The sequence below is a fragment of the Trichechus manatus genome, unplaced genomic scaffold (genome assembly GCF_000243295.1).
Source record: "Trichechus manatus latirostris isolate Lorelei unplaced genomic scaffold, TriManLat1.0 scaffold00016, whole genome shotgun sequence".
NCBI classification, from domain to species: Eukaryota; Metazoa; Chordata; class Mammalia; order Sirenia; family Trichechidae; genus Trichechus; species Trichechus manatus.
The window spans coordinates 22,685,479-22,706,208 of record NW_004443952.1 but is presented as its reverse complement, the minus strand read 5'-3'; the positions used below and the strand labels follow the sequence as shown (position 1 = coordinate 22,706,208).

The 20,730-nt window shown below is 44.5% G+C and overlaps 1 protein-coding gene across 1 annotated transcript in view; it reads left to right on the top strand.

Annotated features, from left to right (window-relative positions):
- The first annotated feature begins 1,826 nt into the window (after positions 1-1,826).
- Positions 1,827-20,730, top strand: part of NANS (N-acetylneuraminate synthase) — a 21,025-nt gene continuing 2,121 nt past the window's right edge. The window contains exons 1-5 of the mRNA XM_004372235.2: positions 1,827-2,096; positions 6,235-6,450; positions 15,067-15,166; positions 16,080-16,234; positions 19,882-20,148. Of these exons, the coding sequence (XP_004372292.1) occupies positions 1,965-2,096; positions 6,235-6,450; positions 15,067-15,166; positions 16,080-16,234; positions 19,882-20,148 (870 nt within the window). The 5' untranslated portion in view covers positions 1,827-1,964. The remainder of the gene's footprint in view (positions 2,097-6,234; positions 6,451-15,066; positions 15,167-16,079; positions 16,235-19,881; positions 20,149-20,730) is intronic.

Sequence of the window (20,730 nt, the reverse complement as noted above, 5' to 3'; positions counted from 1 at the left end):
CAATAAACGAAAAAAAAAAAAAAAGGGGACCATAGGACTGGGGAAAAAAAAAAAGAATGAGAAAACGGACAAGCATGCTGCCATAGCCATGTCTGCCAGAGTCCAAGGAACGGATACAGAGCCATCAGTATATATTAACATTACAAATGGGCAAAACCATTGAAAGCTTTACCTTTTCACAGATTGGCTAGAAACTGTGATCCTACATTTTGAATTGTCTTTCTTAACAATCATTGGTACAGGTGTCAGTAACAGTCAGGAGGGTCTTCACTGGTCCAACAAATTTCTATTCACTAAATGCCAATAGAAAAAGAGTAGAAAGTCTTTTGTGTTCTGTTTGACTGGCTTTATGTGAAAGTTTCCCTAAAAGATATTTTCCAAGAGTATCTTAGGTATTGTCTTTATACCTCAGGGCCCAGTTGATGTGTCCTTGTGAGTCCTTGTGAGCCCAGCTCCAGCTGGGTCACATTCTCTATGCTCAAGGACAGGGAATAATAACGCCAATATTATTTCCTAAATCAGCCTCTAAACATGCACTTCTTCAAAATTCCTCAATTCTGGGGTCCCCCTGTAGCCCAGTGTCCATTTTCTACCTGCTCTAACAACTCAGGTGTTTCCTTACCTTCCCTTTGCCATCAAAACTGTTGTCTCCAGTGGCCTTCTGATCCCATAGTCCACTAATCTCATTCCTCATTCCCTTGAACTGTTCTGGGCTTTTGACCCTGTGGGTCTCCCCTCCTCATGCCACATGCTGGTTCTCTGTTGCCTGCTTTTGGTCTCTCTTGTCCATTCCTTCCCAGGCAGTTGCACAAGGCTCATTCCTCCATGTTGCTTATCCCTCTGCATAATCTCTCCTTCAGAAGTCTAGTCTATCCTGGGAATGGCTCCCAGGTCTCTCCAGCCAGCACCTGTCTTGTGCTTTGAACCTGCCTCTCCTTCCGTCTAGTGGGCAGCTTCACCTGCATATTTACACCAACATGTCCAAAAACAACTCTTCTCCCCTTACACCTCCTCCCCTCTTTATTGTTGTTACTTTGCTCATCAGTTCTGGTAAGTCGAGCTGGAAATCAGTGTTATTGTTTCTTCACACTGGCTCTTATTTCTCAATTTTGTCTGAAATCCAACCTAGTGTTTTTGGGAGCCATGCCTGGGAGGCAGTGAGGTTCTAGTCCCCACTTCCACTCTGACTTTCTAGATGGCTTTGGATAAGGCAGTGGAACTTCTTCAACCTGTTGCCTCTCATGCAATAGGATCGGCTACCGCTTATTAAAAGCTTACTACAGAATTGGTCTATGTTTTGTTGCGTATATTTTCACCACAATCAAAAGAAGAAGAAAGAGTGACGTCTTTAAAAAAAAAAAAAAAATCTGACTACAAGCCAGGTACTGTGATCAGGGTTCTCAAGGAACAAGATGAGTTAGGCGAGGTAGGTACGCATTTTCTAGTTTCTGAGAAAAAGGAAAATAAAGTTCAGAAAAACGAAGTAACGTATTCACGAGCAAAGTGGTGGCTAGTGGCAGAAACTCGAACCAGCTCTGTAAATTTAACCCAAGAATCCCGGTTCTTTCCATTATACTGTAGGGTGTACTCTCCCCACGCCGTTGTGAGCTGGAACTAGACTGAACCCTGCGGAGGTAACCGTCAGCCTCTATCAAGAAATGTTTGTTCATGGATTTCTGCAGGGACCCCAGCAGCACTGGAGCTCATATTTCCCGGCAACCAACCGCGCGCTCTGCCTAGTAGAAGGGCGTCAGCTCCCGGCCGCCATTCCCGCGGGCGGCCCCGCCTCCTCCCCTGAATGGCTGCGAGAAGGAGACGGGACACGGGGATTGGCTGCGCGGCGGCCACGGGCTGACGTGGCGCGGTCGGCTTGTGGGCCCAGCTGGGCTGCCAACCAAACGGACTTGAGGCGGCGGCCGCCGGACAGAAGCGGGACGTGTGGCACCCGAGCGCAAGCTGCTGCGATGCCGCTGGAGCTGGAGCTATGTCCCGGGCGCTGGGTAGGCGAGCAGCACCCGTGCTTCATCATTGCCGAGATCGGACAGAACCACCAGGGCGACCTGGATGTGGCCAAGCGCATGATCCGCACGGCGAAGGTGAGGAGAGCGCTGGAGGAGTGGGGCGCCGGGCGGGGCGGGGCCGCGTTCGTCTCCCTCCCTCCCCCCCACCGCATCTGGCCAGTTGTCCAGCTCGCAGTGTCATTTTCTAAATCCGTACAATTTCCCTTCTTCATCCCTCTGCCACCCTTCTGATTTGTCTGCACTACAGCAGTTGCCTTCTAACCCGACCTCTCTCACCCGCTTTCTGGGGCTAGAATGATGTTTCTAAAACACAGATTTGATCAGGTCACACCCCTGTCTAACACCGTCAATGGCTCCCCGCTGCCCGCGGGTAAAATCGAAACTCTTTAACATAGCTTCTAAGATCTTACTGATCTGTCCCATCCTCCTTATATTTCGCCTCTTGAAACCCTCCAGGGACATTGGGTACTTTCAGTTCCTGGAAGTTGCTGTGGTCTCTCTCACCTGCCCTTTCCTGTGTTTGGAATAAGAAGTCAAAAGCTGGGACTCTGGGTTCATTATTAGCTGTGTGAATGTGGGCTAGTTAGTTCACCTGTCTGAGCCTCAGTTTCCTCATTTGAAAACTGGGGTTAATAATAATAGTACTTACAGAATTGTTATGAGGATCAAATGAGATAACTCATGCAAAGTTCTTAGCACAGTGCTTGGCACATACCCCGTTGCTGCCCAGTTGATTCTGACTCATGGCGACCCCGCGTGTTACATAGGGTTTTCTTGGCTGTAATCTTTACAGAAGCAGATCGCCAGACCTTTCTTCCAAGTGCTGCTCGGTGGGTTTGAACCCTCAATCTGTAGGTTAGTAGTCAGGCACAGACTGCACCACCCAGGGACCTTCTTGGCATATAAACAAAACCCAAAACCAAACCTATTGCTGTCTAGTCGATTCCGACTCAGTAACCATCTAGAACAGGGTAGAACTGCCCCACAAGGTTTCCAAGGATTGGCTCCTGGTGGATTCAAACTTCTGACCTTTAGATTGGCAGCCGTAGCTCTTAACCACTGAACCACCAGGGCTCCTCGTGGCACGTAGGACTCAATAAATGTTAGCTATTAGTGCTATGAAGTTTATGAGTTTTCATGCCCCTTCTTCTCTTAGCAAATTTCTGCTAGTGTTCAGAGTTACTTCTTGGAAGCTTTTCATCTCCCCCAGGTTGGGTTAGAGGCCCTTGCAGTTGTTCCTGTCACCTTGCATTGCCATTACCTGTTTAAGTATCTTTCTCTGTTACACTGTGAATTCTCTGCAGGGAGGGACTGTCATGTTCTTCACTGTGACCCCAACCGCCAGCATAAGGTCTGAGCTGTGATTCCTTGGTTTAGAAATAGCTCACTCCAACTTTTTCCCTTCCCTTCCTCTTCCCCTTCTCCTTCCCCTTCTCCTTCCCCTTGTTAGTCTTTCCCTTCTTCCCCTTCCCTTCCCTTCATCAAGGCTTTTCACCTTATCTCCTATCAGGTGAATAGATTTTATCTTACTCTTTTAAGGGTAACCTAACCATGAATTGTAAAAAAATACTTCAAACAAATAACAGTTGCTATCATTTGTTGAGTGCTTCATCAGATACTGGGCTAAGTGCTTTAAATGTGCAATCTCATTTAATGCCTACAATAACCCTGTGAGATAGATACTGTTGATTTTATTTTATAGGCTCAGAGGAGGTGAGTGACCTTGGCAAAGGCACACAGCTAGTAAACAGTGGATTTAAAGCCTTTGCTCCTAGCCACACCATTGTACTATAACACTGTTTTCTAGGGAGGGAATTCCTATCCTTAATTTAGGAAACAAACTTTTTCCAAGGTGTGACTTCTTTGAGTGCTGAAGTTGTAAAAAATACCTGGAGACATTGAAGCCCTGGAAACAAAGTTATAGTTTGTCTGTCTCTTTCTTTTAATTATGGGCAATAGTTGGGCAGGGGGAGAAGAATGAAGAGGTTGAGACTGTGTTATAGTGGAGAAAGAACAGTGGACTAGGAGTCAAGATATTATTTACTTGCTGATGCGCTCGGAGTCAAGATATCATTTACTAACTGAATATTATTGGGCAGATAACATTTCCTCTCTAGGCTTCAGTTTCCCTTGCTTTACAGTAGTGTGTTTTGGATTTCTTTATTTTGAGCAGTAGAATTTTTTGAAGCCTTTGAATTTTAGGATTTTTTTTGTCTTAGGCACCATCTGTAGGTGGAATCACATTTGTGAGCTTAGTTGCCCAGAGAGTGTTATATATAAGCTGGCTTGCTCATACAAGTAATCTGTTTGCAGTATTAAAAGTAGAATTTATTCAAATTATAATTAGAGATTCACTAATGAAATAATACTTTTAACTTCTGAATTTTGATGCAAATGGAGCATCACACTTTGTTCATCATGGAGTCCTGTTGCTTGTTTTTTTGCTGGTAGAGAAGCAGTAACACCGTGAATAAAGAAACCATCAGCATTATAGACAAAAAGACAGCGATTGTGTTTTTCTCAACCTAGAGTTGACCACAGCATTAAGCAGATAAAGAAATCACTCATTTTTAGAAAAGAAGCTGAGAAAAGAAGAGTAGGAACCTGCCCTCCTTCCCATACAACTGCTGTTAAGTGAAATGTAGCGGAACTTTATTTGAGCTCTTATCATGAGCAGTTTCTGCCATTTCATTTTTATCGTCTTTCTGTCAAGAGTAGCTTTATCCAGATGGAGACAAGCATTTAACTTCTTGTGGGTAAGCCTGCTTTCTTGAGATGGACGTGAGTAGTAAATGGAGCCAGAGGTGACACTCTGTGAGGCCTCTTCATTAGCTTGTTGGAGGCCTGGGCTTAGTAGGAGTCCAAGTCGTAGTCCTGGGCGAGGAGGTACATCTCAGGAAAAGGATCTGGCTGTTTCTGCCAATGACTCACTGCGATTTTGCTCAGGTCACTCTGGGCCTTGGGATCTTTTTCTAGACAATGAGAACTCTGTTGTCCAAGGTCACTTGGTTCTAATATTCTTTGAACTCCTTTCTAGCATCAAGTCCTGATAGTGCCATCTTGTGATTCTTCCAGGAGTGGGAGCAGCACCCTCAGTAGTGACATTTCTGGAGCCAAGAGGTTTTCAATGGCATGAGTACTTCTGTGTCTACAGAAATGGCAGTGAGCTAAGACTTGAGAGAGTTTTATGTAATCTTTCTATTGAGTAGTTCTTTGAAACAGTTTTGGGAGATTGGAGGCTGACTGGCAATAGATAAACACAGAATTATAGCTTTTTTAGTCAGATGTTACATTCAGTAGCGATCACAAACCATAAAACTAGTTGTCATCAAGTCAACCCCAACTCACGGCGACCCTGTGTGTGTGTGTCAGAGTAGAACTGTGCTCCATAGAGTTTTCACTGGCTGATTTTTTGGAAGTAGGTCACCAGGCCTTTCTCCCAAGACGCCTCTGGGTAGACTTGAACCTCCAGCCTTTCAGTTAGCAGCCAAGTGTGTTAACCATTTGCACCACCCAGGAACTCCAGGGATCACCTAGGCTGGGGCATTTCCAAGTTTTGTTTGCTTTTTGCCTTGGAACCTATTTAAACAAAATGTCATGTGAAAAAGCACAAGGGCAAGATAGCTAAAAGCAGAGTTGCTATTGTTGAAGTCAGAGTAAGGAGTACAGGGCCCTGTCCCTTTGTCTCCCCTGACCTTTAAGGGGCTACTCAGAACAGTTTACAAGTCCTGGAGCTAGCCCAAACTGCTATTTGTATAAATGGAGAAACTGAGTCCAGGGACAGGAAGTGACTTACCCAAGATGACATGGTGAGTCGGGTAAAGTTAAAGCCAAAATCTGACTTTGTTTCTTACATGCTGGCTCAGCATTTTACTGAGCTATATAGCTTAAATTTTTTCTTAACTCTTCGATTCATTATTTTTCAGTATTACAATGTAAAAACAAAACAAAGCAAAAAATACCCTCTCTCTCTCTCTCTCTCTCTCTATATATATATATTTGCATTTTAAGAGGAGAAAATAGAGGGGAACCCCACCCCCAAACAGCCTTATTTTTCCTTCCGGACTTTCTTGCTTCTCCTATTCCTCTTCTCTGAGGGGCTTTCACATCTCTGTCGGTTGCACAAAAGATAATGGTAAGTAGCAGTTGCCCCAACATTTCTGTTTTCTCTGAAAGTCTAGGTCATTTAAAGGAGCTCTGGTATGTGTTTCAGGAGTGTGGAGCTGATTGTGCCAAGTTCCAGAAAAGTGAGCTGGAATACAAGTTTAATCGGAAAGCCTTGGAGAGGCCATATACTTCGAAGCATTCCTGGGGGAAAACCTACGGTGAGCACAAACGTCACCTGGAATTCAGCCACGCCCAGTACAGGGAGCTGCAGAAATATGCAGAGGAGATTGGGATCTTCTTCACTGCCTCTGGCATGGACGAGGTGAGCCCTCTGCTGCTCTGTTGTTTACCGCTTTAGCAGACCCAGGGGACAGCAGGTATCCTGGTGACTTTTGACTTAGAGCCAGCCCCAGGCCTTGCTCACCTTTCTGTGCCCAACAAAATGGAAGGCCAAGGAGAACTGAGGCTCAGAGAGAGCTTGTGAAAAGGGGACCCTAGTTTAAAAGACAGGTTGTTTCTGCAGGAGTAGGGGCCAGCCACACTGGAGTTCCAGAGTCCCTCAAGCATGTAGAAAACTGTAGGTGGGCCAGCTTTGTCCCAGTGGAAAGCTGTCTGGACTAGGAGCCAGGAAGCCGGAATTCTGACAGCAGTCTGCCACTTGCTAAGCGGCCTTGGCCGAGTCGGTTGGGGTGACAGTGGTGCCATCCAGAGGGGAGGGGCGCACAGGATGGTCATGGGGTGGTTTCTGGCTGGGCCACGTTGACATCCTAGAAGAGTCCAGCTGGTGCCAGCTCTTGAGTCCCATCTACTCTGTGACCTGCCTCCTTCAGATTCTTTCACATGCTCTTTTTTCAAATGTGAAAATTTTTTAATTGTAAAAATAATGTAACATTATTTTTAGAAAATAAGTTTAGAAAAAGGAAAAAAACAAACACTGACCCATAATCCTCACATAGCAGCTCTTTTTATATATTTCCTCCTGAAGTCTCTTTATATGCTGATTTTATTGCCTGGATGTAATATCTGTGATATTTAGTTCTGTGTCATGCTTTATTCAGCTAACATTATACCACAAGTTTTTACCCCCATCATGTGCTTAAAGTTTTTAATAGCGGTATATTTCTTTTGGTGGATGTACTATAACATACTTAACTGTTACACTATTTTTGATCATGAAGGTTACTTTCAGTTTTTTGTGCTTATAAATAATGCTGAGATGAACATCTTTTTTCTGTGTTTTGGGTTTCTTAGGCTAGCTTCCCCAAAACGGATTATTAGATGAAATTTAAGAACATTTTTATGTCTCTTGGGAATACTTGGATTCTTTGGTCAACCAGATTGTCTAAAGCAGACCCCAGTTCATTCTCTTGGCCCCTGACCCTTGGTGCCACTGTTCCAACCCCAAAATATCACTGCACAGCTATCAGTATGGCTAGAATAAAAAATGGTGATAATACCAAATGCTGGTAATGCAGAGAAAATGGATCACTCTTACATTTAGGGGGAATGTAAAATGGTACAGCCACTCTGGAAAATAGTAAAATAGTTTCTTCCTTCCTTCTTTTCCCTCCTAACAGCTTTCTGAAATATAATTCACATACTATACAATACACCCACTTAAAGTGTACTGGCAGGTTCTTATAAAGAGCTAGACATGTGCTTGCCATTTGGTAATTTATCCCAAGAGAAATGAAAACTTAAGTTTACACAAAAAACATGTATATGAATGTCCATAAAAGCTTTATATGTAGTAACCCCAAACTGGAAACAACTCAGATGTTCTTCAGTGGGTGAACGGTTAAACAAACTGGTGCATCCATACTATGGAACCAACAATAAAAAGGAACAAACTGTTGCTCCATGCAACAGCTTGGATGGGTCTCAAGGACATTATGCTGAGTGAAAAAAAGCCAATCTCAGAAGGTTGCATACTGTATGATTCTGTTTATATAACATTCTTGAAATAATAATTATAGAGATGGAGAACAGATTAGTGATTGTCGGGGGTTAGGGAGGCGGAAGGAGGGAGGTAGATGTGGCTGTAAAGCGTAGCACGAGGGATCCTTGTGAGATGGCACAGTTCTGTATCTTGACTGTGGTGGTGATTGCATGAGTCTGCACGTGTTAAAACTGCATAGAACTAAATATACACACACAAATGAGTACATGTAAAACTGGTAAAATCTGAATAAGATGAGTGGACTCTAGCAATATCAACTTCCCATTGTGATATTGTACTATAGTTTTGTAAGATTTTACTGTTGGGGGAAACTGGATGAAGGGTAGTTGGGATTTCTCTGTATTTTTTCTTATTACTGGATGTGAATCTACAATCATCTCAAAATAAAAAGTTTAAAAATTTTAAGAAAACAAAAAATTTCTCAGTTTTAATTTCTAATTCAGTAAATATTAATAGATATAGGCCACATAAACAAAAGCTCTTTAGAGTCATCAGTAATTTTTAAGAGTGTAAAGGTGTCCTGAGAACAAAATGTTTGATACAAAATCTCTGCTGTATGGCACACACCCTTGCTCTCTGGTGCATACCCCTGCTATATGGTCCAGTGGTTAGTGCATTCAGCCAGATTTCGAATTTGAATATGACTCTGCCTGCCGTTACTGTTGTGACCATTTGGAGGTTATTTAACCTCTTTGTGTGTTGGTTTCTTCAGTTATAAAGTGGGAATAATATTAGAACCCCCTCTCGCTGGGTTGTTGTGAGGATTAAATGCAATCATTCACATAAAGCACAGCACATGCCAGCACTCAGCAAATGTCAGTACTGTTTTAGAAAGTGAGCCAGGCTGAGGGTCAGGACATCTGGGTTCTTGCCCCAGCTCTGCTGTTAACTCTTGGGGTGACCTTGGTGAGCCCTCTCCCCGATCTGGGCCTCCGGTTCCTCTTCTGTGTCTAAGGGCTTTCCCAGTTAGTATAGAAGCAGAGGCGTCATTAAGGTGACTTACACCTGGAATGAGGACTTCTTTTCTGGCTCAGGCCACGTGTTTCTATGCACCTGAGCTTGCCAGATTTGGACTCTGCAGGAGAAAGGGCATCTCCTTTCATCTGTGAGACTGCCTAGGAAGTCACTTCTTTCGGTCGTTCATTCCCAGGTGGTTTCAGGTAGAGAACTAGGAGCAGTTGGGAGATAAAGAGGAGGCATCTAGCATCAACAGACAAATGGATAAACAAATTATGGTATATTCACACAATGGAGTACTACGCAATGATAAAGAACAACAATGAAGCCGTGAAACATCTTATAATATGGAGGAATCTCGAAGGCATTATGCTGAGTGAATTTAGTCAGTCACAGAAGGACAAATATTGTATAAGACCACTATTACAAGAACTAAAGAAAAGGTTTAAACACAGAAGAAAACATTCTTTGATGGTTATGAGGGTGGGGAGGGAGGGTGAGGGTTATTTGCCAACTAGATAGTGGGTAAGAATTATCGTAAGGGAAGGACAGCACACACTACAGGGGAAGTCAGCACAACTGGACTAAACCAAAGCTAAGAAGTTTCCTGAATACAATCAAACACTTTGAGGGACAGAGTAGCAGGGGTAGGGGTCTGGGGACCATGCTTTCAGGGGACATCTATTGTGGCATAATAAAGCTTATTTAAAAAATGTTCTGCATCCTACTTTGGTGAGTGGCGCCTGGGGTCTTAAAAGCTTGCAGGCGGCCATCTAAGATGCATCAATTGGTTCCAACCACCTGGAGTAAAGGAGAATGAAGAACACCAAAGACACAAGGAAGGTAGTAGCCCAAGAGACAGAAAGGGCCACATAAAACCAGAGACTTCATCAGCCTGAGACCAGAAGAACTAGATGGTGCCTGGCTACCACCAATGACCACCCTGACAGGGAACACAAGAGAGAGTCCCTGATGGAGCAGGAGAAAGGTGGGGTACAGAACTCAAATTCTAGTAAGAAGACCAGACTTAATGGTCTAACTAAGACTGGAGGTACCCCAGGAAGCATGGCTCCTGCATTCTCTATCAGCCCAGAACTAAAACAATTTCTGAGGCCAGCTCTTCAGACAGGGATTGGACTGGACTGTGGGACATAAAGTGATACTCCTGAGGAGTGTGCCTCTTAGCTCAAGTAGATACAAGAGACTAAACAGGCAGCTTCTGTCTGGAGGTGAGATGGGAAGGCAGAGAGGGTTAGGAGCTGGTTGAATGGACATGGGAATCGGGTGGAAAGGAGGAGTGTGCTGTCACAGTATGGGAAGAGCAATTAGAGTCACATAACAATGTATGTATAAATTTTTGTATGGGAAAAAGTAAAAATAAAAAAAAGAGGAGGCATCTAGGTGTTCGGTAGTTGGGGGCTGCCTCTATACTTGTGCCCCTTTCTTCGTTTCTTTTCCCTGTAACTCCCCAGGAAGCCCTGTTTGGTGATGAGAACATAAGTTGGAGCCCCACTGACTTCTACCCTGCTGCTGACGCTTACTTTGTGGGCATGAGTTCTGCATGTAACCTGTTTGAGCCTCAGTTGCCTCATCTGTAAAAATAGAGTAATAAAAGTGCCCACCATACAGGGCTGTGGTGAGGATGAAACGAGAAAAGCCTGTAGGGTACAAGGACAGTGCAAGATCAGCATCCACCAAATGATAGTTATGGCTATCACTTAGAACCTTTTTCTGCTTCAAATCATTTGGGCAGGCAGGTTCCTCTGTCCTAGGAATGCCATTTGTTCCCAGCTGGTCTCCTGACTGACCTGGGGCATAGGCAGTGAGGGGAAAATGCATTCTTTATATGGAAACCAGTTGCTAATTGAGTCAATTCTGGCTCATTGTGACCCCATGTGTTTCAAGTAGAACTGTGCTCCACAGGGTTTTCAATGGCTATGATCTTCTGGAAGTAGGTCACAAGACCTTTTTTCCAAGGCACCTCTGGGTAGATTCAAACTGCGAACCTTTCAGTTGGTCGCATTGCACTTAACCATTTGCGCCACCCAGGGACTCCTGGAAAATGCATTCTTAAGAGCCCTTACGAAAAGAGTTAATTTACTTTGTCAGCCAGGTCCCTTTGCTGAACCAGCATTTCTTGCCTGCCTAGCTGTTTGAGTGGGTTAGGCCCTTGTTCCGGGTGCAGGTGGCTCTAGGTATTTACTAACCCTCTGCCTGCCGTTACTGGTGTGACCATTTGGAGGTTATTTAACCTCTTTGTGTGTTGGTTTCTTCAGTTATAAAGTGGGAATAATATTAGAACCCCCTCTCGCTGGGTTGTTGTGAGGATTAAATGCAATCATTCACATAAAGCACAGCACATGCCAGCACTCAGCAAATGTCAGTACTGTTTTAGAAAGTGAGCCAGGCTGAGGGTCAGGACATCTGGGTTCTTGCCCCAGCTCTGCTGTTAACTCTTGGGGTGACCTTGGTGAGCCCTCTCCCCGATCTGGGCCTCCGGTTCCTCTTCTGTGGAACAAGCTTCCTTATAGATAGTAGACATTTATTGAGGGCCAGTTGTCTCTACTCTGTATTCTCTTCTAGGGTGTTCTTCATGTGCTGAGGAAAGGTTAAGGTGTGACAGAATCTTATCAAGGCCAAGAAAACTCTCAGGGCAGACACCTGGCTAAAAGGTGCACAGAAGCACGTAGAACTTGGCTGCAGTGAGTACAGTGCCTTTGGTCTAAATGAAGAGTTCTACTGAGAAAGTGAAGGAGGCTGTGACCGTAGAGGTGGCCTCTGAATGACATGCTTTCCTTAACACAAATGGCCCATCTGCAATGCCCTTTCTTTCCTCTTTTCTTCCTTCCCCTGCTACTCCCACCAGTAAGGCTCCTGCCTCTCCATTCTGACAGGACCCTGGGCTGAGGGCAGGCCAAGGCCTTTTTTGGCTCCATCTTCCCTACTTATTACTTCCTGACTCTGAGGCAGCTCTTCAGCATCTGCTGTCCTCCCCAACTCACCACCAAAGGCTTCTTTGTCCTTTCTTACAGGATCTAAAAACTGAGGGGAGAGGAAGGGGCTTTAGAAAAACCCCAACTCCACCCGTTTTCTGTTACCCTCAGATGGCCAGTTCCCACAATCTCATATGACACAATATGGGAAAGGTATACATTGTCCTCATTGATTAACAGATTTAGAATCAGTAAAGCTCCGCATGCCCTTAGTAAATAAGTCTGAGTCGGGTAAGTTTGGGAAACACTGAGTTAAAGATGTTAAACAAGTTTATTTATTGGTGCCCTCTAAGAGGGAGCTATGGCAATGCAGCGTTTCACCCAAACAAGTTTGTTGGTGGGACCCTTTTCTGTCTGTTTAACCCAGTTTGGTGCCAGGAGGGTCATACTTAAGTGAGTTCCTTTCAGACACTCCAGAAGGCTCCGTGTCGTGTGGTAGGAAGGAGAGAGAAGTTATGAGGTTGCCCCTCTGCATTGTACCCCCAGATGGAGAGGGGACTGGACAGCAGGGTGGGCAGGGCTAGGAGAAGCCAATGAGTCCAACAGAGACATGTCTCCTGGGCACTCACTGTACCTGAGAAGGGTCTGGGAGCACAGCGATACCACCTCAGGACTGAAGTATAGAATCTTCTGGATTACGGACACTGACTTCCTTTGCAGGGAGATTAATTGAAATGGCAGTTTTCTAAATGGCCACTAGGTGGGGGTGGTTCCCCAGGAGAACTGCAAAATGAGGTGAGCCTTTCCTTTCCAGAGCAGGAATTTGCCCTTTCTCACTTGAAAATTATAGAATTCCATGCAGATTTTGCAGCCTCTGTGGGTAAGCATTTGTGAAGTGTTTTTTCTTCATTTGGCCACCTCCTGGCCCCCTGCTCACTCTGCACCTCTCTTGGTGAGCTTATCCATCTATCCTGTGAGGGCACTCATGGGCTGTCATCGTGAGCCACTCTCCCCACAAGTTGAACATACTTGGTATAGGATTTATTTTTCCTCTTTAAATAGAAAGCAGTCTCTTCATTTGCCAGGCAGAGGGAGAAGGGTGGGAAAATTAGAATTTGTTCAATGTTTTTAGTTGCCCTTGAGTCAATTCTTTTTTTGAACATTTAAGGGAAAGTTTACACAGCAAATTAGTTTCCCATTCAACAATTCATATACAAATTGTTCCATGACATTGGTTGCTATCCCTGCAATGTGTCAGCACTCTCCCTGTGTCCACCTTGCTTTCCCCGTTTCCATTCCTCCAGTTTCCCTGCTCCTCCTTGCCTTGTCGTCTTTATTTTTGGGCAACTGTTGCCCATTTGGTCTTGTATAGTTGCTCTCAAGTCAGTTCTGACTTGATGACTCCATGTGTTTCAGAGGAGAACTGCTCCATAGGGTTTTCAAGGCTGTGACTTTGGAAGCAGGTCACCAGGCATGTCTTCCGAGGCACCACTGGTTGGTTTCAAACCACCAACCTTTCGGCTAGTAGTCAAGTGCTTAACCATTTGCACCACTCAGAGATTCCTGTTTTGTTAATATACTAAAAACAGATGTTTTTCAGTTCCATCTTAAGGCTGATTGACAGTGTGAGAGACATATAAAGAAGAAAGGGTGAGATAGTAAGAAAAACAGAAAACTATGGAAGGGAAAAGAGAAGAGGAAGAAGTAGAGCAGAGAGGAAGAGGCAGCAAGAACTGCAGTGAAGGTTTAGCACACTTGGAGGTGAGTGGCACTTGGCCACACTGGACAGGGTCCCTTGGACCGTGAGGTTGTGCACTGCCTTTGAACCATTCACTGGCTGGTTGGGGCTCTCTAGCAGCTCTGACTCTTCCGTTTTTTTAGAGGATTTGCATACGAGGAAAGTTTTCTCCAGTGCAGCCACAGTGATGGGAACAGCTTCTCATCAGAGGGGAAAATAGACAAGTTCTGGCAGCCACAGGTTGAGTTAAAGAGCCTGGTGGCAGAGTGACCTTCTCATACTGGCCCTCACCACCCCCGTGTCCTGTGATTTTCATGCACGGCAGCCTAGCTCCTTGCTACTCTGAGTAGGAGTTACTAACCAGTAGCGTCGGCATCACCTGGGAGTTTATTAGAAATGCAGACTCTCAGGCCTCCACCCTGAGAGAATTTGTATTTCATTTCCATGAGGGAGATTCTTGTGCACTTATTAAAGTGTGAGAAGGACTGGCCTAGAGCATCGAGTCTTCCAGACGTACTGCTGAATCTCAGGCAGCATTCGGGCTAGAACTTAGATAGAAACATTCAGGGACATTGATTCTCCCCCCATCTTTTCTTCGTCTTTTTTTTTTTAAAAAAGAAACTTTTTTAGGTTCTTGTAACTTGGCTGCAAGCTGAGATTTTACTCTTCTCAGTTGTGGTACCCTGATTCCTTCAGCAAGTGCTTGTTGACGTGTATGAGTTCCCTGAGTCTTGCCGGTGAATCCCAGAGAACGACGTTTACGCGATCTCGATAGGTAACCTCAGGCAATGATGTGTTGTGTCAAAAACAGTGACTCAGGTTCCATTTCCTGTGGACAATGTGGTTCGCGGTCTGAGAGCCTGTCCGCTGTGGATCAGACTGTGTCAGGGCTGGGCCATAAAATGCCCCATTTTTTTCTACGTTTGTCAAGAATTGAAATGGCCTCTTTTCCTGGCTGTTTGGCCCTGAGTAAAGGGTAAGATCTTTGAGGGATGTTTACTTTCTCATTGCCTGGTTTTCTTGGCCAAGGTTAGGTCATAACCCTTTCGTGTTTGTTCACTGGGCTTTGGGCCCCTGGGGAAGGAGGGATCTGGCCAGGGGTCTGGTAGCCAGCGCTGGTGGCACTAAGTGTCTGTTGAACAAACGGATGGGTAGATATGAATGAAAGAAAGTGCTAATTTGAATGGAAATGGCTGATAACAAATCTTTGCCTGCTTTTAAGTTGTCGAGACAGCCTGTCTGGGCTGGGTAGGAGGAGGGGTTTTTGTATTTGTGTATTACTCCTCTCCTGTTGAGAAGACGGTGTCTGTGAACAGTGGTGAAAAGGAGCTCCCTCTTCGATCTTTGTAGATGGCAGTTGAGTTCCTGCATGAACTGAATGTTCCATTTTTCAAAGTTGGATCTGGGGACACTAACAATTTTCCTTATCTGGAAAAGACAGCCAAAAAAGGTGAGTGTTTGTTTCATTTTTGTAATAAAATCCGAGGGAGTCGGATTACTCCTCTGGTGGTGACCCCCTTTGAAGTAGATCTCACAAAGACATACTTTAAAACCCCGTTGCCATCAAGTAGATTCCGACTCATAGTGACCCCATGGGACAGAGTAGAACTGCCCTTGTAGGGTTACCAAGGAGCGGCTGATGGATTCGAACTGCCGACCTTTTGGTTAGCAGCCAAATGCTTAACCACTGGGCCACCAGGGCCAGACAGATTTTAGAAACCTCTTTTAAGTCAACAAAATACTTCCACCTTTTTAAAGTGCCAACTTGAAAGGAATGAAATTAAGGGTAGGACAATATCTCACAAAACTTCTTAAAGTGAGGTCTGACTTTGTGAAATGTTCTGTAAATATATTGTAATACTCAGTGTCTGGACAGGACATTACAGTTTGTAAAGTGGTTTTACAACATGAATGATCTCATTTGATCCTCATAACAATCCTGGGATTGAAGTCATTCAGGTCGTGCTATTACTATGCTTTATATTTATTTCATAGAAGAGGCATCTGAGAGCCAGAGGACGGTGCTCTGCCCTAGACAGCTAGGAAGTGGCAGCTCTGGGCCTCACACTCACACCCTTGAATCTGGGGTCAGTGCTCATCCTTCCATACTGCATAACCTCTACATCAGACGAGATACTCATCTTTCTCTTACGAGTGTGAAATTCCTCTGCCTCCTTAATTTAGTTCATATGGTGGGGTAACCCACCCAGCTTATCTCTGTTCCCCCATGGTGGCTGGCACAGTATTCAAGAGATGCTTGTGGAGCTCCTTTAAACAATGAGACAACAAACAGTGGGGATGTATTTGAATGAGAGTCGAGCCCCTCAGATGAACGCGATGGTATTGGTCTTAACGTTATTCAGGTCGTCCAATGGTGATCTCCAGCGGGATGCAGTCAATGGACACCATGAAGCAGGTCTACCAGATTGTGAAACCTATCAACCCCAACTTCTGCTTCCTCCAGTGCACCAGTGCGTACCCACTCGAGGCCGAGGATGTCAATCTGCGGGTTATCTCGGTGAGCAGGAGGGGGCGAGGGTTGTTATCTAATTGGGCACAGCAAATCGGCTTTTTCTTGGGCCACTTATTGTGAGGAAGACGTAGCTGTTTTTATAACCAAAATTCTAACAACCATGACAGACTTCGTCAGTTGAACATCCTTTTACAGTAGTGTTAGTTTCCTACAGCTGCTGTAACAAAATACCACCAACAGTGTGGCTTAAAAGAACAGAAATTTATTGCCTTACAGTTCTGGAGGCCAGGAGGCCAGTGCAGAATATTGGCCATGTAGATTCCTTCTGAGGGCCTTGAGGGAGGAACTGTTCCATGCTTCTCTCCTCCAGGTCCTTGGCTTGCAGCTGCAGTGTCACATGGTACCCTTCTTCTGCCTCCCTGTCTCTGTGTATCTTCTCTTTTATAAAGATAACAGTCATATAGGATTAGGACCCATCTGACTCCAGTAGGACCTTACGTTAACATCTTCAACGACTTTATTTTAACCTCACTGTTAACATCTTCAAAGACTTTATTTGCCAACAGGGTCAGCTTCACAGGTACAGGGGTTAGGACTTCAACATATCTTTTTGGGGGGGACACAATTCAATCTGTAACAACAGACTTGCTGTTTCAGAATCAAATTAGAACTAACTGCAGTTAAGGAAGCAGGTACATTCTAAAGAGGGTAACAACAAATTGTTGTTTTTTTTTTAATTTCTTTTTTAATTGTGCTTTAAGTGAAAATTTACAGCTCAAGTTAGTTTCTCATGCAAAAATTTATACACACATTGTTGTGTGACCCTAGTTGCTCTCTCTATAATGTTAACAGCACACTCCTCCTTTCCACCCCGGATTTCCCGTGTCCATTCAACCAGCTCCTGTCCCTTTCTGCCTCATCTTGCTTGTGGACAGGAGCTGCCCCTTTAGCCTCATGTATCTACTTGAACTAAGGAGCACACTCCTCACTAGTATCATTTTATGTCTCATTGTCCAGTCTAATCTTTGTTTGAAGAGTTGGCTTCGGGAATGGTCCCAGTTCTCGGTTAACAGAGAGTCCAGGGGCCATGTCTTCTGGGGTTCCGCCGTGTCTTCCAGGGTTCCTCCAGTCTCAGTCAGAACATTATGTCTGGTCTTATTACTAGAATTTGAGTTCTGCACCCTACTTTTCTCCTGCTCCGTCAGGGACTCTCTGTTGTGTTCCCTGTCAGGGGAGTCATTGATGGTAGCCAGGCACCATCTAATTCTTCTGGTCTCAGGCTGATGGAGTCTCTGGTTTATGTGGCCCTTCCTTTCTCTTGGGCTAACCGTTTCCGTGTGTCTTTGGTGTTCTTCTTTCTCCTTGCTCCAGGTGAGTTGGGACCAACTGATGCATCTTAGATGGCCCCTCGCTAGCTGTTAAGACCCCAGATGCCACTCCAAATTGAAGTTTTTAAAGTCAGTCTTAATTTGTCCCATAATAAAATTAAAGGTGGAGTCGTCATAACTGTTTTTACATACATTTTCTTTACCATGTGTATAGGCCATTAGAGGTCCATCTTCTGTGAATTGCTGGCTCATATCCTTTCTTCGTGCTTGTTTGCCTTTTTTTCATATTGAGTTGTAGGAGACCTTGGAGCTTCTAGCTTTGTCCGCTATATGTTATGTGCTAGCCCTGTTACTTTCTACCTGTAATTCTGAGCATTCCTGAGGCTCAGACTGGTTACAGTGACAGCCTCGAGGGAGCTTTCTCTCTTCCAGGATTTTCCCAGCTACTCCAACTCCATCATTTTACAGATGGTGAAGGCCCGTTCCAAAGGGGAAGAGACTTACTTGCTTGAGATCCCTCAGCAAGTTACTGGCAAAGCTGTGATTAGAACCTGGGCTATGTTCTCCTAATCCTTTGTCTCTCATTGTCTTTAGGCCAACTCCATTAGTTCTTCCCAGTGGCACCTAAAATGTAACTTAATTAGGAAAAAAATACATATTTATATATAAAAAAAAAAAAAACCAAATCCGTTGCCGTCGAGTAGATTCCAATTTGTGATGACCCTATAGGACAGAGTAGAACTACTGCACAGGGTTTCCACTGCTGTAATCTTTACGGAAGCAGACTGCCCCATCTTTCTCCCACAAGCAGCTGGTGGGTTTGAACCGCCTAGCAGCTGAGCACTTAACCACTGTGCCACCAGAGCTCCTGTATATTTATACACACACACGTATGTATATATATGTAATTACCATGAAAAACATTATAGTAACAGTAATGGCATTCTAAATTTTGAAAAAAAATACATGTAGATATACATACTTACAATGCTGATATTACAATGAACTAGTTTTCCTTTTATACTTCCTTTTTATCAGCACAGTATTTGACATTCTGTTTTTTTCCACAATAATGTAAGCTTTATTTATTTATTTTTTACACGTTGCTACGCCGTCTTCATATTTAACTCAAAAGAAATTAACCTTTGTGAAAACAGGTGTCATTATCTTTTTACCTAAAATTTTTTGGTCCCTCCCAGTGTTGATATTCTTTTCTCCACCTCCAGCTCATCTCTAAATCATGTTTTTTTTTTTAGTTTAAACATGAATGTTACTTAAAAAAAATTCAAACACTTCTGAAATATGTGTAAGTGAACATCCCGTCACCCCTCAGAGATGACCATAATTAACAATTTAGTGTATGTGACATCAGATTTTTTTCCTTTTCAGTATCTCATAGTCTGTCTTTCCCTTCCATCCCCATCTAAGGTATAGTCATATCCCCTCTCTTGATGCCAGTACATGGTGAGAGTTATCTTGCTAGCCTATCCCCTCTTGGAGCCAGCCCACCCATTAATGTTACTATAAAATTTTTTGCGTGATAATTATATATATACATTTTTTTCCCTAATTAAGTTACATTTTAGGTGCCATCAGGAGGAGTTAACGGAGTTGGCCTGAAGACAATGAGAGACAAAGGGTCAGAAGCACGTGACCCAGGTTCTAGCCCCATTTTGAATTCCCTCACCTAGCAACCTGCACGCTTCTTATCCATCATGCACCTTAAGCCTAGTTTTCAAGGCATTTGCCACTCAACTGTCCTAATCTTTTATTAAACCCCACCTGAATCTTTCTACTACACTAAAGCCTTCTGGGCATCCTCACTGACAAGACTCACTCGACACAGAATGTCTTTTGTTGCATTCGGTGAATTATAGATAACCGATTAATTAATTATTTAGCATTTCCACGAAAGGGTTGTTTTGAGATTGGGCTCTGTGTATTATTGATGATAATATCTGTGCATATAGCACACTTGCTTTCAGCAGCTCAGGCTAATTAAACTTGACAGATGCGCTTTGAATGAGTCTAGGCATTTGGTTTTAGTTCTGTTGTTACAATGGTTTGTACAGTACGAAACATTCTTAAAATGCATTCTTAATGATAACAATAGCCATTTATTTTTTTTAAGCATTTGCAGTGTGCTAAGTATTTTTCATGCATTTTCATGCCACCTAGACAGGCAGTATTATTACCCTAGGAAATAGAGCTCAGAGAGCATCAGTGTCTTGCCCATAGTTGCACGGATAGTGAGCAGCTAACCTGGGGCTCAAAGCCAGATCTGCCTGACTCTGGAGTGTATGCATAAAGCACCATGATAGTTGACCTTTTCCTTTTTTTTTTTTTCCTTTTTCTATTTTAAAGGAGTATCAGAAGCTCTTTCCTGACATTCCCATAGGGTATTCTGGGCATGAAACAGGCATAGTGATATCTGTGGCTGCCGTGGCTCTGGGGGCCAAGGTGTTAGAACGTCACATAACTTTGGACAAGACCTGGAAGGGGAGTGACCACTCTGCCTCGCTGGAGCCTGGAGAGCTGGCTGAGCTGGTGCGGTCCGTGCGCCTTGTGGAGAGGGCCCTGGGCTCCCCGACCAAGCGGCTGCTGTCCTGTGAAATGGCCTGCAACCAGAAGGTGAGTTCTGCCCGGCCCCACTGCTCTGAGAGGGGGCACAGGGGACTTACCTGAGAGGTAGGGGCAGCACCAACCGTACCTGAGCCCAGGCCAATGAGATGATTGAGGAATATTGCTGCAACCCCTCTGAGTTTCTTTGGGTTGGTATTAGCAGCAGGAGAAATTTTTTGCTTAAAGTGAGTATTAGCAGCTTCCCTGGCCCCCTAGGATGATGTTAGAATCTTCTGATAAGCTCTGAGGCCTGTGGCCCCAGTACTACTAGATTCCAGAAGATGTAAGGGTTGAGGGGGAGGTGGTGGTGTGCAGGGCCTTCTAAGGCACTGGGGCCCTTTGGAGGAGGTAAGCCCTGAGAAATGTTCAGACAGATGGGTTCCTTGAGGCATTGGGAGAAGGGCCTGTGATGCATCAAGGCATTCCCTAAGTGAGGGAGGGGGGCACTGGGGTGGCTGGGAGTAGCAGTCATTCCCTAAGTGAGGGAGGGGGGACACTGGGGTGGCTGGGAGCAGCAGTCATTCCCTAAGTGAGGGAGGGGGGACACTGGGGTGGCTGGGAGCAGCAGTCATTCCCTAAGTGAGGAAGGGG